General features: G+C 51.1%; 1 protein-coding gene and 1 long non-coding RNA gene across 3 annotated transcripts in view; one reads left to right on the forward strand and one right to left on the reverse strand.

The window, feature by feature from the left end:
* LOC138728808 (uncharacterized) overlaps positions 1-2,173 on the reverse strand; it is a 17,918-nt gene extending 15,745 nt beyond the window's left edge. For both annotated transcript variants that reach the window (XR_011338766.1, XR_011338765.1), the window contains exon 1: positions 1,271-2,173. This is a non-coding gene — a long non-coding RNA (uncharacterized lncRNA). The remainder of the gene's footprint in view (positions 1-1,270) is intronic.
* The window catches only part of FAM20A (FAM20A golgi associated secretory pathway pseudokinase), a 15,189-nt gene extending 1,018 nt beyond the window's left edge, over positions 1-14,171 (forward strand). Inside the window, exons 2-11 of the mRNA XM_069872424.1 lie at positions 4,705-4,889; positions 5,286-5,336; positions 5,807-5,885; positions 6,790-6,882; positions 8,364-8,479; positions 8,885-9,065; positions 9,350-9,459; positions 10,304-10,385; positions 10,463-10,522; positions 13,503-14,171. Coding sequence (XP_069728525.1) covers positions 4,705-4,889; positions 5,286-5,336; positions 5,807-5,885; positions 6,790-6,882; positions 8,364-8,479; positions 8,885-9,065; positions 9,350-9,459; positions 10,304-10,385; positions 10,463-10,522; positions 13,503-13,767 — 1,222 coding nt within the window. The 3' untranslated portion in view covers positions 13,768-14,171. The remainder of the gene's footprint in view (positions 1-4,704; positions 4,890-5,285; positions 5,337-5,806; positions 5,886-6,789; positions 6,883-8,363; positions 8,480-8,884; positions 9,066-9,349; positions 9,460-10,303; positions 10,386-10,462; positions 10,523-13,502) is intronic.
* The last annotated feature ends 2,414 nt before the right edge of the window (positions 14,172-16,585 follow it).

Genomic DNA, 16,585 nt, shown 5'->3' on the forward strand with positions numbered 1-16,585 from the left:
GCATCTCTCAGGTATCCCCTGCTTGGGCATCTCCCACTTCGGCATCTCCCGCTGGGGCAGTTCCCGGGTACCCCCTGCCTGGGCACCTCCCGCTTGGGCATCTCTCGGGTACCCCCTAACTGGGCGCCTCCTGCTAGGGCATCTCCGAGGTACCCCCTGCTTATGCAGCCCCTGCTTTTTTTCACCCCCTGCTTGGGCATCTCCCACTTGGGCATCTCTCGGGTATCCCCTGCTGGGGCATCTCCCACTTCAGCATCTCCTGGGTACCCCCTGCTTCGGCACCCCATGCTTGTGCATCTCCTGCTTCAGCATCTCCTGCTTGGGTATCTCCCGCTTGGGCATCTCCTGCTTCAGCACCTCCCGGCCACCCCCTGCCTGGGCACCCCCTGCTCATGCATCTCCCACTTCAGCATCTCCCACTTGGGCACCTCCCGCTGGGCCATCTCTGGGGTACTCCCTGCTTATGCACCCCCTGCTTTTTTACCCCCTGCTTGTACATCTCCCACTTCAGCATCTCCTGGGTACCCCCTGCTTGGGCATCTCCCGCTTGGGCATCTCCCAGGTACCCCCTGCTTGGGCACCCCCTGCTTGAGCAGCTCCCGAGTATCCCATCCCCAAGTACCCCCTCCCCAGGCACCCCAGCATGGGCAGCTCCCAGGTACACCCTCCCCAAGTGCCCCAGGCATGGGCATCTCCAGGGTAGCCCCTGCTTGGGCATCTCCTGCTTGAGCATCTCCCAGGCACCCCCTCCTCAAATAACCTCATGCAGGGCATCTCCCCGTGCACACCTGCTTGGGCACAGACCAGTTACCCCTCCCCAGGCATCCCTGCCTTGGCACCCCCTGTTTAGGCATCTCCTGGGTACCCCTTTCCCAAGTACCCCTGGCACGGACATCTCCCTGTGCACTCCATCCCCGGGCACCCTCTGCATGTGCGTATCCTGCATGAACATCTCCAGAGCACCCCCCACCTCCTCGGGCACCCCCTCCATGGGCATCTCATGCAGCACCCGCTCGCCAGGCACCCCCTTCGTGGGCTCCCTGTCTCACGGGACATTTCAGCAAACAGTGCAGGCAGGATTTCCAAGGAAGCCCTCTGCAACCAGACTGTGGGATGTGTGGGGCACTTGGGGGCTGGTGCGGGGCAGAGATCACGAGGCTGATGAGAGACGTGGGAGATGTTCCCATTGCTGCCTCAACTCGGTTCCAGGCAGGAACCAATTACGTTCAGTTTCTTTCCTGGTTTAAGCAAGTATGACAGAACCTCCCACCTTGTCCACGCTGGTGTGAATTCCTCTTTTTTCTGTGGGACTCATCCAGTTCCAGTTTCAAGCACGATTCACAGGAGGAGACAATGGGAAGCGAGAGTGGAAGGAACTGAAGAACGCCCTCCGTGTCCTGAGCAGAGCCTGGAGCCACCCTGTGTGTTCAGCCAGGGGTCACCCCTTGCGGGGCTCATCCCTTGCTCGAGTCAGTCTGGAGCACATTGCATCCTCCTTCACGTTGCTTCAAGTCCACAAATGGTGGGTTTGGGTATCCTGGGGACACGCTCCATGGCCGGGCTGTGCTGAAGTGCCACAGACTCCCCTCAAGTGCATCTTCTCAGAGCTGAGCGATGCCTCCTGAAGACAGGATTTCAGCAGCAAGACAGATGTTTCCCAAGCAAAATCCTGGTGAGGATGGCAAATTTGAACTGAAGGAGCTCACAGCACGTACTCGATGCTTCTTGAGCACCACCAGAAGCCCTGAGCACCCAGTGCTGAGCACTTGCAGCCGTGCTGGCATCACATCCACACCGGGACAGCCCCAGCTATTTGGTAAGAAGTCTGCATCTCTGACTTTATTTACTGCTTTGTTTAAAAGTGCGATTGAAACGAAGCCCTGGCTGCTCCTTGCCTTTTGTTCTGAGATTCACTCATGATGTGGCCAGGAAGAAAGCCGTGATGCTGTTTGCCCTTGACTCCGCGTTGCACCTCCAAGAAGGAGAAGGAAGGCAGAATATTGATTATTCCTCCATCACTTTGAAATGAAATATGTGGTACTCATGAGCGGGTAAAGCCTTCAGGAAGCATGCGAAGACTGAGGTGACACGCAGCCTTTCCTGCCACCGTCCCTGCAAATTGAATCTATAATAAGACGGCACTTGCCAGGGCTGATGCATTTCTTAAGACTGTGAATTTGCTGTGGGCGCAGAGGAATTTCTGCCTCACCAGAAGAGCCCATATCCTGTCCAGCGTGGTCAATGAGAGAAGGAGTCTCTACATTTGCTGAGAGGGAAGGGCAGTGTCCTCTGTGGAACCCAGGAACCCCTGGCTTTCTCTCCCAATCCATATGTTTAGCTGCTGTTGAGGACTGAAGATAGTGCTGTAGGACAACCAGATCTCACCGAGGTGTGACCACATCTGCTACCAGGCACTGCTGAGTATCCCCTCCTCGGCTTGACTGGGCAGCAGGACACAGCTCTGCATCACATGTAGGTCTGGCTGTCAGCAAAGCAGCTTTCGGAGTGGCAGGATGCTCCCCTTGAGTGTAACGTGCTGTCACTCAGTGCTTTACCTACAGCCCAGCGTGCCTGTCTTCATTTCTGTGGCCAGATGGACATCAAGTGGAGTGGGATTCTCTGCCAGCTCACGGAGTGGCCCCAAGATAGAGCTGGTTTCGGGTACCCGCGGCAGGGGAGCACAGCAGCATGTGTCCTAGCTCCTCAGAGGCAATCCTACCTTCTCATGTGTCCTACCTACTCCTGGCTGCATGCTGGCTGCTGCCCGTCACCGTGCTTTTTCCTGGCACTTCACTGAGGACCAGGCATTTGATTGCAGGATGCAGAACCAGATGGAGAGACTGGGCTTGCAGGAAGGAAACAGCAAAAAAAAAAAAATCCACACCTCTTCAAAACCAAAAAAAAAAAAAAATTCAAAAACCCAGAGCTAAAAACTCCAGAGCTTATTTTTATCCTGGAAAGAGCAGCTTCAAAGCCCCAAACTCTGTAACCCACTCAGTGCCAGGGGAGGCACCGCCTGCAACCAGCATCACCCCACGCTGTGCCCCTCGCAGCCCAGCCGAGAGGCAGGGCAACCCCGGGACTATTGTAACAAGTTAGAAATGAACACAGTTTTTATATCATTATGTCTTTTGCAGAGCTCTGTTCATACAGGAAATATTCCAGGAATCCTGAAGAAAACAGGGAAGCAGAGGGAGCTGGGTTTTGCTGGCCCTGCAGCAGCTCGCTTGGGGCAGGGACCGCGCGGGCACCGAGCTGGGAAGCAGCCGCTGGCTGGGAGCTGCCTCCCCTTGCACAACCGCTGCATTTTTTTCCCCATCAGTAACATATTGCTCACTGCCACCCAGAGGGGGAACAGCCTGCGCGTACAGGAGGCAGAAGAGCAAATATGGTAAAATATTTAGGCAGCTTCCCTAGGGAAAAAAAGTCTTGAGTCATTCTAAATTACACTGGGGACTTCATTGCCCCTGGCTGCAGCTCAGGGGTCAAGGTTGTGCCTCAAGGACTTGCCCACACAGGACTTGGAAGGTTGAGACATGTCCACTGGAGCTGACAGCATCCCATGGCCACATCTTTGTGTCCACCCTGCCAGCCAAACCTGCCAACGAGTCTTCACACACTCCTCTGTCCTGACTCAGGAGGTGTTTATGCCTCCTTTGCAGATGACCTGTGCAAAGAGCTGGACGCAGAGAAAAATGCTCCAACCCCCTTCTTCCTAACCACACACACCTGGACTTCGTGCCTGTAGCTGACCCAGTCCAGCTGAAAGGCAAACAAACTGGGAGAGGGAACAGCCTGCTCTGACCTGCAGATACGCCACATCCCTCCCTTTCCTAGATTTCTCCCAGGACTTTACTGAAACGTGTCCCTCACCCCTAGGAGGGTTCATCCCTTGCTCATGGTTAGACTGGACTAACCACACTGTTTAGCCTGCTTAGATGGAGGAGGATAATGGAAAAAAAAAAAACAACCAAACCCCAACGCTTCACTGGTGGTTTGAGCAGGGAAGTAAAAAAAAAAACAAACCAGCAGCGCCCATGAACCCTTTCCAGCCACCAGCCACCACCTCTCCTTGGTCAATAAATAACTAGGTGCATGGTTGGCACCCACCTGCTGCAAGTGTGCAGTGTGGCAAACTCCAACAGAGCCGCGCTGCCATCCCAGAGGACACGACTGGGGGTGCCTACACGTGCTCCCCGCTCCCACCGTGCTTGAAAAGCCTCCTTCTCCCCCCTGCTTTAGCTTTTCTGAACTGGGCAAAACCTTAAAAAATAGGAAAAAATAGGAAAAAACTAAAGGTGAGCAGGGAAAAGTCATCTTTCTTTTTATTTTCGTCTTTCTTTTCATCTTTTGTGTTTTGCTGAGGGTCTCGATTGGGTCTAGCAAGGCACATGGCACCTCCCTCTCTCCAGCTGCTCCATCCCAGCCTTCGTTAATGCCCCCCTCGTTATCAGGCCCCAGCTCCTGTTTCCTTTCATGGATGTATCTTGGCATTTTCAGGCAGCACAGAGTTTGTGAGACCTTTGACCATCTTAGTCATTGCCCCCTGCCTCAGTTTCCCCTCAGGTGGCACCCAGAGTCCTTACCCACCCCTTGTACCCCAGCTGTGCTCCCCAGCATCCTCCGGGCTCTCTAGCAACCTCTGGGCTTGGAGCAGTAAGGGTTTCTGTCCCAGGGCTCATCCTTATTACTGCTCTCTTGCAGGAGACACAAGCTTTACAGAGAGGAGCTCAACCTAACCTCCCCAGCAGCACCTCTGCTGCTCCGGCCAGATGCCAGTTGGCTCCAGTTCCACCTGGGCATCAGCCGGGATGGGCTCTACCCACGCTCCAGCCCCGCTGTCAACAGGCTCCTGCACGATATGCAAGGCTTCACCACCATCAGTGCTGGTAAGCACCCTCCTGCCACTGGGAGCTGCGTGGGACTGGGGGGCTCTAACCACTCCCAGGTCACTTTTACAAACAAGTGAGGGGCTGTCGCTCACCTGAGGGAGTCCCGAGCCCTGTGCTGGCTTCCCAGCAGGTTTTGTGCTATGCAGTTGCCATGCCCTTACCTTGAAATGAGAGGAAGGACTCTGCTGTAGCCCTTGATGCAGCATCTTTTGGTGCAACAAGCTTCCTCAGCTTCCCCGGGAGGACGGTAGCCCTCTCTCTGCACCGATGGCATCGGGACTGCCAGGCTGGGGCAGCCCAGGCAGCGCTCTCCTGCGTGCCCAGAGCTGGAACGGGGGTCAGCAGCAAGAGACTGAGCCCTGCAGGACCTCACTGTTCCTTCTGCCCTTGCAGACTACAGCCAGGATGAGAAAGCGCTGCTGGGGGCCTGCGACTGCAGCCAGAGTGAGTGCGATGCTTCGGGTCCCCGCTCTTCCTCCCAGCTCCATTCCTTCAGCCACCCTCAGTCCCCAGCTGCTCCCCCCTAACCTCAGTAAGGGAAACATAAAGCCAGGCAATGCCAGGCTCTTCTCCTTCCAATTAAACCCCACTGCCCCTATAGAAGCTGGGATGTGCATGGCAGGACACCAGTACACCACTGGTTTCTACTGGGTGTGGGGAGGAAATCCCCAAGAGGATGTAACAAATAGCAGTTGGGAGAAGCACAGGAGGAAAATCTCTATGGCACAGCTCAGAGAGAGGAAAAATACCTGCAGAAGCAGAGGAGAGAAGCACCAAAGCAGAGGAAAGCAGCTGGAAGGAGCTTTGCAATGCACTCACCAGGGTGGAAAACCAAATAGTGCTGGAGTGCATGGCGGCTTCTTCACCGGGCACTGGGGAGGCTTTCCAGGCTAACGTCCCGTTTCCTCCCCAAGTCGTGAAGCCCAGCGGCGTGCACCTGAAGCTGGTCCTCAGATTCCAGGACTTTGGGAAAGCCATGTTCAAGCCCATGAGGTAAGGCAGAGCCCCCACCGAGCCCCCTGCCACCCTGTGCAGCCGTGAACCAAGGACCCTCGCCAGCGTCCTTAGCAAGGAACAAGCACACCCCAGCCCCACCTTTTCTCTCCTGCACTCAGCTACCTTGACAGCTGGAAAGGTTTAATTATTACGGCTGCTTGCACCGTCCCAGAGATGCACGCGTGTTCCCACACTGCTTATTGACATTGGAAGTTTCTTGGTTCGTAGATGCTAGATGGTGAAGGACCTTGGGGCTCTTTGCTTTAGGGAGACTGCCTATTTCTCCCTCTTCCCCAATGCGCTTTGTGTTTTGCCTTGTTTCTCCTTGGATTCCCCAGAGAACTTCCAAGAAATAGCTATCAGTCCCTGTCACCTCAACCAGGAGTTTTAAATTGCTTCTGCACTTACTTGTAGCCCTTTGGGACTCTTCACATTTATCCCCAGTCACTTTACTTTCTGTGCACAAGCAGGGCAGCTGACAGCACGCCAGCTGGGATGGTTTGCTTGTCCAGGAAGCAGCCAGCTCCTCTCACTTTGGTTTCCATCCACCTCTGTGCTGTGTTCAGCAGGTTTGGAAGGGCAAAGAAAGCATCCGTGCCCCCAGCTGAGCCAGGAGGGCTCAGCAATGCCTGTGGGCTTCCCTGCGATACATGACTGCTTGGGAGGCAAGCATGCGAATTCAGTGCCCCAATATGTGTAGCATGTGTGTGACAACCAGAAAATGAAATTAAATAAGCTGGTGTTCCCATCTCAGGGATATGAGAGCATCAAACCTTGTGTGCGTGGCCACACAAGAGCTGTCCTCCAGCAGGCAGGCTGGCCCTGGGTGCTCTGTCCTTCTGCCACCACTCCCTGTCCAGGGTAGGTGCCCAGACAGGTTAACCCCCTTGCTCTCTCGCAGGCAGAAACGTGAGGAAGAGACTCCCGAGGACTTTTTCTACTTTGTTGATTTCCAGCGGCACAACGCGGAGATCGCTGCTTTCCACCTGGACAGGTAGGGGCTGCCTCCTCCATCTGCCAGCTCCTCATCCTCTGCCCGTAGACACAAGACAAGCTGTGCTGAGCTCTACACAGCTTTCTGGCCCTAGATAAGAGATTGCTTTGCAGCACTTGGGAGCTGATGTGTTATTTGGGGAGTGGGCAGCTCTGGCTCCATCCAAAGGTCAAGAGTCAGCTTTGCCTTGGTCCCTGCACAAAAAGAGGCTGGCAGGTGAAGTCCAGGTTGAGAACGGGTCAGGTATTTGCCAGCTGTCTCACAGCCACAAACACACGGTCCCTGCCAAGCATCGAAGTGCAATGATGAGCTCTGGGTGCAGCCTGGATCCCCTCCCGGTGAGGGAGTCACACGCTCAATCAGCAATCAAGGCATATTTTGGATTGAGATAAACTGCAGCGGTGCAGTTTCAAGCATTCAGCTAATGAGCAATTAACCTGGCACCTCTTCCCAGCAGGCTTTGTGTTTAATAAAATCAAAAATGCCCTTATTATAAGGGAGGGCAGCAGCCTTCTTCCCCTCAGTGGGATAAGTATTGAAGATCAAGGGAAAGGGATCCCTGATGATGATGGTGGATGAGGGTCTCCAGTTCCCAAGCTCAGCTTAAACAACAAGCAGGACTAGACTGCAAGTCCTATAGCTCAGACTCTGAGCAAGGGGATGAAGAGAGCTGAAACCCCTTTCCAGGCTCCGTGGTGGCTCTGCTCGACTCAGCTCCCATCAGCTTACCTCTTGGCATCTCAGCTCCACCACCAGAGAAATGAGGCCGGACTGATTTTCTGAGGTGCTTTGTGTTTTTTTTAGAGCTGAATGATGCTAGAGGAAACCAAATATGTGGGTTTTTTTCCTTTAAATATTGCTCAATAAGTAACAGGCATTACCCAAAGAGCAAAGCACAGCATTAGCTGGTTCACCCCATGTTACTGACTCAGCAATCAACAGCAGCTTTCCACTCGCTGACACGAATCCCATCGTGCTGCAGGCCTTGGTTTTTTTAGGAGTATTTGAGATGAATCAGCTGGACATGAGTGTGACACCAGTGTCTCTGGGTGGGGCGATGCCTCCTCACTTCCCGCTGTCTCAGCCACATTGTGCCAGGTTCACCACATCTTTGCCCCATGTCAAGCCCAACATCATAGAAGGGCCTGAAGGGCTGTTCTGTCTCTCCAAGGACCCAGCTTGCATGCGAGGGGAGGGCAGAAACCAGTTAGGGAAAAGATATGAATCCTGGAGAACATCCAATTTGCTCCAAGCAGCAGCTATTAAAATACCAAAATCTGAACTCAGCCACATTTTGGTCCGTAGGGCAATATGATCCTGGCTATTCACTAGAAAAGAGCTGGAAGGAAAACAAGGTGGTGGCACAGTCATCAAAAGGCCCCTGGTCTACCCAAGGGTAGCATCTACCAACCCACCTTGCCATCCTGTGCAGTAACATCCCTTTGCACCGCAGGCTCTGAGCAGCCGTCCCTTTTGTGCAGGATCCTGGATTTCCGGAGGGTGCCACCCACGGTTGGGAGGTTGATCAATGTCACCAAGGAGATCCTAGAGGTCACCAAGAATGAGATCCTGCAGAGCGTCTTCTTCATCTCACCAGGTAGGTGAGCGCTCGGCTGCCGGGAGCTGGGATTAGATGTGTTGGTCCATGGTGGGTGGAAGGGCAGGGTTTGCATGTGAAGTGGTTTGGCAGGGCTCATGCTGCTGAGCAGAAATTAAATTTTTGGGTGACATGGTTACAGCAGAGGTGTCCTTCAGCTTCCAGCTGGAATTATCTACCAGATCTTCTCACCTGCGCAGTTTTCCCCCAGTCTCTCCCCTTCCATGGCACCAGATCTCTCTGTTGATCAAAATCCAGGTATCCTTCACGATGTGGCAGATTCACATCCCTGCTGTGGTTACGTACACTAGAGTATATGCAGTCTCCACCACATGATGGGGTAGAGAACGATCCAGGCTACCTTGCAGCCTCCTGCAGATCACAGCTCCCCTCTTCTCCTCCCAGCCAGCAACGTGTGCTTCTTTGCCAAGTGCCCGTACATGTGCAAGACCGAGTATGCTGTGTGTGGAAACCCTCACCTCCTGGAAGGGTCCCTCTCCGCCTTCCTTCCATCCCTCAACCTGGCGCCACGACTCTCCATCCCAAACCCGTGGATCCGGTCCTACTCGTTTGATGGAAAAGAAGAGTAAGTGGGTAAATGATGCTGTTTGCCGTATCTGCATCGCAGGGAGCACACGGGAAGGAGAACGGGCAGGGGACAGATACACAGATAGAGAGTGCCCGTAATTAATCTGATAACTCTTAACGTCTGGGCATTGACTGGGTTTGACTTCCAGTCTCCTGAATGCACAAGGAGTGAGACTTACATCCTCCCCTTCTCCATCTCCGCAAGGGAGACCAGCTTTGGGGTGCTGTTGGGGCACCGCAGCAGCAGCCACTGAGTGAATCTCCCCCTTCTCCTGCCTGCAGGTGGGAAGTGAATCCACTCTACTGCAACACGGTGAGGGAGATCTACCCCTACAGCACCGGCAACCGGCTGCTCAACATTGTTGACATGGCCATCTTTGACTTCCTAATAGGTATGATGAAGGGGGAAATAGCATTCCTTCCTTCCACGTGGGTCTCCAGCACCAGTCTGTCCACCCTTCTACACCACGGGGATTCTGAAACCCATCCCTTCGGCTCCATGGATAGTTTTAGGAGACTGTCTCCCCCGAGCCAGTACAGCCCTCCTGACGTGCAGGCAAGGGAAGCCCCCAAGCCTACCCTAGCCCACTCCCCAAGGGATCCAGCAAGAAGGAACCAGCAGCTCTGAGCATCTTAGACACTGCCAGCGAGGCAGCAAATGTTTCATGCAGATCTGAAAGGAAACGTAGGATAGAATCATAGAATCACCAGGTTGGAAAAGACCCATCAGATCATCGAGTCCAACCATTCCCATCAAACACTAAACCATGTTCCTCAGCGCCTCGTCCACCCGTCCCTTAAACCCCTCCAGGGAAGGTGACTCAACCCCCTCCCTGGGCAGCCTCTGCCACTGCCCAATGACCCTTTCCGTGAAATATTTTTTTCCTTATGTTCAGCCTGAACCTCCCCTGGAGGAGCTTGAGGCCATTCCCTCTCGTCCTGTCCCCTGTCACTTGGGAGAAGAGCCCAGCTCCCTCCTCTCCACAACCTCCTTTCAGGTAGTTGGAGAGAGCAATGAGGTCTCCCCTCAGCCTCCTCTTCTCCAGGCTAAACACCCCCAGCTCTCTCAGCCGCTCCTCATAAGGCTTGTTCTCCAGCCCCCTCACCAGCTTCGTTGCTCTTCTCTGGACTCGCTCCAGAGCCTCAACATCCTTCTTGTGGTGAGGGGCCCAGAAAGTTCAAAAAATTACTTGCCACGTGCAAGGGAAACTCTATTCCTCTGTCTGCCCTTTCCAGGGAACATGGACCGTCACCACTATGAAATGTTCACCAAGTTTGGGGACGACGGGTTCCTCTTACACCTGGACAACGCCAGAGGGTGAGGCTGGAGGACACTGGGGAGGTGGGGGAGGCACCGGGCGGGCACTAAAGCTCTGCACTCTCTGCTTACCCCAGGTTCGGGCGGCATTCCCACGATGAAACCTCCATCCTGGCCCCGCTCTCCCAGTGTTGCATGTAAGTGGCAGCTTCATTTTCCTCCCCAGCCACGGTGTTCCCACCACAATGTACTGGCAGCACTGTGCCTGGCTCCATCCAGCAGTGCAGGGAAGACCTCCTGTTAATCCCAGACAAAAGAGCAGGTCAGACACCAGAGCACAGGCATCACAAATTGTCCCTGAAACAAGGATTAAGCTTTTATATCTGTTATTCATCTCTGTTGCACTGCAGCCTGCTATGGTTTCATCCAGCTGTCCTTCCTAGATACTTTCTCATCAAAGCTAAAAGGCTCTGCAAGGGTAAAAAGCTTTCCCCAACAGACCAGGAGACACTGTCCACTGGACCAAACCTCCAGAAGGGTCTCCTAGCATCTCCCAGCCGATCGAGATGAGGTGCTATCAGCCCCGTTGATCTGACATGAAGCTCAGAAATCCCCATCCAAAAGCCTGGTAGAACTTTAATGCAGTTAACAAAGTTTTTTTCTTCCCATGGCATTAAGCAGCAGGTCCTGAGTTTTACTATTTGAATCCTACCTTCTCCCTTTTATTAATTCATATAAATCATAAGCTGAAAGTTAAATTTAAGAGACAGAAAAAGCTCCTCTTTTCTGTGGTTTCTCTTTAGGAGATGCTTAACCTATTTCCTCACTGTATCTGCTCTGTTTCAGCCTCGGGGTGTTAACTGCACTCTCTCCCCATACACCTCTGCCACTAGATCTAATTTTAAGAAATGTTATTTACACCCTGTGAGTCTTTTAACTTAGAATTGCAGGCTCACAGTGAATCCTTCTCACAAACTTCTATTTTGTGTAGTTTAAATTAACTCTGCCTCTTAACTTGACCTGTATGCAGTGAGATCCACAGGTCAGAACCTTTCTGTTCTTCCAGATCCACATCCCAGAAGCTCTTCTTAATTTAGTTCCCCTTGCAAAAGACAGTAGTAAGACAACCTGCAAGTTGCACCTTGTAATAAGGCAGCTAGGGCCAAGAACAGCATAAAAGCAACTCATGCTGCCTGAGGGAGACACACAAAACTTGGGTTTCCCACAACAGCCCATCCATTTGGAGTGGAGGAGCATCCAGAAACACTTGGAAAGGAAATAAAAAGGTTTCTTTGAGTAAGCAGAGAGATTTCAGCGTACCCTAAGCAACTAGTCTGACAGCCCACCAAGCCACCTGCTTGTTCCTATGTGAAGTCAAGCTGTGTACACCTAAGCAGGACAGTCCTGCAGCTCCTCCAGACAAGAGGGACCGCTCCAGTCACTGGGATGCTGATGCCTGTTAGCTTCCCTGTTAAACACGTTCGTTCCAAGCCGAGTCCTTCTCTAAATTTGGCTTCCAGCAGATTTAAGTCTCCTGGTATTTTTAGCTGTCTCGCAGCTCCCACGCCAGCCCCTGTCCCACATGTCGCAGCCTCCTGCTCTCCCACAGTGGCTCCGAGTGCTGCAAATGGCACAAATGCAGCCATGAAGTAAGAGAGAGTCCTATTCCTGAGAGGGTCAAACCCCTCAACAAGGCAGACAGGCCTGAAGACAGCCCCCAGGTCATCTGGAGCATCTATCTCCTTGGCTGGTGGAGTCCCTAGGACTCTCTAGGTCAAATCTTCACCAATTCACTAGTACAACAGGGTTACAGCTGCCCTGTGGGACAGGAGCAGCATTTCCATCTCACCTTCCTTTCCGTATTCCGCCTGTTACAGCGTTAAATAAGCCGTTCCCTGTGGGGTCAGGCTATCCTGTTTCTCCACCTTCAAGCCCCAGCACTGTTGGGACCAGGACAAACACAGCTGGTGTTTGCCCAGAAGGGGCACGCACTCTCCTTTGCTGCAGTTCACGTCTGTGCTGCATGAAGCTTCCCTCTGCACTCCAACAGGGATTTAAAGCCTCACTGCTTAGCACTTGGCTAATAGATTTATTTTTGCAGGGCTATTAACACGAGCCTGGCAGTGGGCAGGCAGGACAAGGCTGCAGTTCACATCCAGCACCCTTCTCCCTCCCTCGTGCGACGCAACAGGCATCAGTGACCGCGAGCACGAGCCTCGCTTGGCTGCTCCAGAGCCCTCCAGCCCCTGGTGCCATTCTGCAACTGCTCAGCCAGGCAGAGCAGCAGAAACAAGCCTTTCCCCTTGCATCCGAGCAACACGTGTCCTATTAGAGTTGCAGAGAGCTAGATATTGTTCCTGTTCGATGCTCGGGGTAAATAACAGGCAAATCCTAGAGCTGGTTAAAATGTTCCTGACCACACCTTTTTCCATCTGAAAATTCTGTCTCGGCTAAATAGCTCCACAAACAGGGACTACTTTGTTTCCAGAATTTAAAGGGCAATAATTAAAACCACAGATTAACTTTAGTACCAGAGGTGCTGAAGTCAAAACGCTTCTGCTGAGGTTTAAACAGATGATTTCAGAATACTTAGTTTCATTCCCAGAAGTGTTCCAAGATTATAGCTTTTCATCCCACTTTCTGTCAAAGGGAAATAATATTTAAATCTCAGTATCTGTTGAGGTAAAAAGTCACAGTTTAATCAGTTCCAGGGAATATTCCCCTCTTCTTGCTCAGGACTTCGACAGAAGATTTTTTTTCTCGTTCTTGCCTCTTCCTTTTACCTTTCTTCTGCCTCCACCCCAGAAATGTCAACCTTGGGAAAACAGCCCCACCCTGCAGTAATCTGGAGAACCGCATCATCTCTGACTCAGAAGAAAAACACTCATTGCTGAGAACTTCTAGCTTGTTTTTCTCTCTGATGACAGAAACTTGCAGTGCAAATACTCTGCAGGCTGGAAAAAAAACAAAGGAAGAAGTAGAGGTTTCTGCATATTAAAAAAAAAAAAAAAAATCATTCCAGAAGGGAAAGTTTTTGTCTCAAAATTCTTTGTCAAGTATCTTCACCCATCTCTGTCCTCCCTCCTTCCCCTACCAGCAAGGGGCTTGTACAGCCAGTTCTTGCTAGGATGTTGCAAGAATTTTGCATTAACACATCTGATTTTTTTTTTTCCCCAGAATAAAGAGGACAACGTTATTACGACTCCAGCTCTTGGCTGAGCCTGAATATCAACTCAGCAACGTGATGAGGGAATCCCTCCTGCAGGACCCCCTGGCACCTGTCCTCACCGAACCCCATCTCTTGGCCTTAGACAGACGGTTACAGCTCGTTCTGAAAGCTGTGCGGAAATGCATAGACACATATGGAGAGGCCAAGGTGGTGGCCAACGACACCACGCAGCCCAAGGCTCCCGTGTTTGACAGAGTCAAGCTGAACACTTAAACAGTCCTTAGCTCACGCTAGAGGTGGGAAAAACCCCTGCAAGGCAAGTGGCAAGCTTTATTAGCTGGGAATTTCCATCTCCAAGCGCTTGTGGGACAGAGGGGAAGACTCTTCCAAAGATCTTCAGGAATCACACTGGGTTTCTATGCTGGGTGCTCAACCAAAGCTTGACCGTTGTGTTGGTAAGTTGTGGTCTGGCTGCAGCAGGCCCTTACACCTCAAATACCAGCTCTCTGGTGGAAAAGCGGTGATCTCTGTTTCTGTAGCTGGTCGTGCTCTTGGGAGGGTGGAGGGAACACACGGCCATTGGTTTGCTGAACCTGCATGAGATCTCAAGTCTTGCTAACGAAGGACACAAACTAGATGCAAGGATGAGGCCTGAATAAAGAGATGCTAAGACCCTTTTCCCGTTATTAAGTGTCTCTTCTGAAATCAAGACTATGCATTTGAGAAAAGAGCAATCCTGCTTCACCAGGGCAGCACCAGCCCCCGAGACAAGGCAGCACGTTGATTCAGCATCGCAGTATTTGCCACCAGACCTGGCTGTTGCTTCTTGGTCTTTTCAACAGTGAACAGCTCACACCAGTTCATCCAGTGCACGTCCACCCAACAGTCTGCTGCCTCCCAGAGCAGCAAACCAGTTTAGGTTATTAGAGAAAGGCAGGTATGCTTGCCTAGGACCCCAAGGAAACAAAACCAAACAAAACAAACTGTTGAGAGCCACAGAGGTGTGTTTACAATTCAAGGAGCCGCCCAATTCTGGTGAAAACATTTTGTCAAAATGGGGAGGATTTATCTCAGGTCATCTCATAGTTTTAAAATCACTGCAGTTGTCAGAATTCCCTGGAAAATACACACGGTATCTCCCCAACCTCATCTCCCTGCATTCTGAAGAGATGCAATAGGAACTGGAGACGAAAAGAGCATGGGGAGAGGGTTATATCTTTCAACTTGTAGCGTTCCCCTTGCCTCCCAGCAACATGGCTTAAGAATAACTTGATTACTAAAGCTCTCTTAAATAGTTTTTCCTTTGACTGTTCAAGAACGATTGCACTGAGCTTTTTGGCAGCCTAGGGAAAGTAATTGAGAACTCTGTTGATAATTTATCATCCGTGAGGAAAAATAAAAGCCCCACCATAACGAATCTACCAAAAGCTCATTCTAAACTAACCTTTAAGTTAAACAAAAGCCATCTACAAACACTCCAGACCTTTCAAGGAGAATCCTAACACCATTGTATGAATATTGTCAGGCAGCAGTTGTTACCAGGCTCTCAGCAAGCTCCGGCACTGACCCACTGGCTCATTTTCTTGCAGGCTGGCATTTTTCCCTAAAGGGAACTCAGTGATGCTGGCAACAAGAGCCTGGATCATGCAAGGAAGGAACAAAGCTTTTTTTGTCCACAGGTATCATTTTTCACAGGTACCATAGCGATGCTTAATTCAGCTCCAGAATAATTCTACAATACACCTGTCTCCACGCTGTAAAACTACAGGAGAGAAAGTAGTTTTGAGTGTGTCCCTACAGGTGCCTATTCTATTCCACTTATTTGTATATTTGAGGAAGTTTGGAGTGTTTCTACTAGCAAAGAGATTCTTCCACCATGCTGAAGCCACAGAGGTCACCTAAAAGCCCCCCACAAAAACCCAACCAACCAAAACCCAATAACCCCACACCGTGCTCCTTTAGTCTCACCTGACTTGCAATTCAGCCCTGTCCTTCCATTTCCAGCTTTCACAAAAGAAAGGTTTCAGTCAGTCTCAATCAAAACAGAAAGAATTGCTGACTTGCAGGGGCTTAGAGACTTTTTCACTCTTGTGGACAGAGAATAGATGAAAATGAAGAGGTTTAACTCACTCACAGCACGTGCGGTGCGGCAGTTAGAACAGGATGCTGCATTCCCAAAGTTTTATCTCCCTCTACCGGTGACTTTTTGAGCACTTAGCACACATGACGAGCCAAAATGTTATTGGTGTCATGGAATGGTCACCGTTGGCTGCTTGAACAGGAAGAACATGGCAACAGAAGATAAGCTTAAAAGTTATAAGTTTGGAAGGGGAAGTTTCAAAGTTTTCTTTTAGATAATAAATAAGTTTCCAGCCTTTTTTTTTGTTGGTCAAAGGGATACAAGAAGGGAGAACCCGAGTGAAGGAAACAAACCCACGGATATTTAAATGGTTGGTACATTAACAAGGCAGTTGGTGGAAAAGTTGCTTTCTTATACATTTCTTATACTCTCCCATACATTATAGTTTTTTAATTTCTCTTCAAACTGCGGTTCTCAGAGCTCAGTGCAAAACACAAGCAGCCTGAGCTGCTTCGAGTCACCACTTCTCAACTTTTCCTACTTCATCATAGTAGGAAAATCCCCCTTTTCTATTTCTCACTGTCTGTCCACCAGAACTCTTCAATGATTAAACATCACATGTTCAAAACTTTCATTAAAGCTACACATAGATGGGAGCAGACAACTCACAGAAGCTTCTGAGCTCCAACAACAGTGGCTGTGACAGGAATTCACAACTTAACAAGGGATCAAAGAAGCAGACCTTGAGTTCTTAAAAGACACTCAAGCAAGACACAGGTACCTTCTCACTTCACCAGCAGTTGTGCACACCAATGCCAGAACTTCAGAGAAGGGCCCAGGTCACAGGCTGGATCATGGAGACCAAACTCCCCTACAGGCTCTGGAGCAGAAGATTCAGTTGTGCTGTAAGCTGGGACTCGAATTCAAGCCTCCAGAGTCGATACAAAGCTAATCCATTAAGATGCTTAGTTTCTACCACCTCATTAATAATGTATCCTCTAAGGCCAAAGG

The sequence above is a fragment of the Phaenicophaeus curvirostris genome, chromosome 19, assembly GCF_032191515.1.
Source record: "Phaenicophaeus curvirostris isolate KB17595 chromosome 19, BPBGC_Pcur_1.0, whole genome shotgun sequence".
NCBI lineage: Eukaryota > Metazoa > Chordata > Aves > Cuculiformes > Cuculidae > Phaenicophaeus > Phaenicophaeus curvirostris.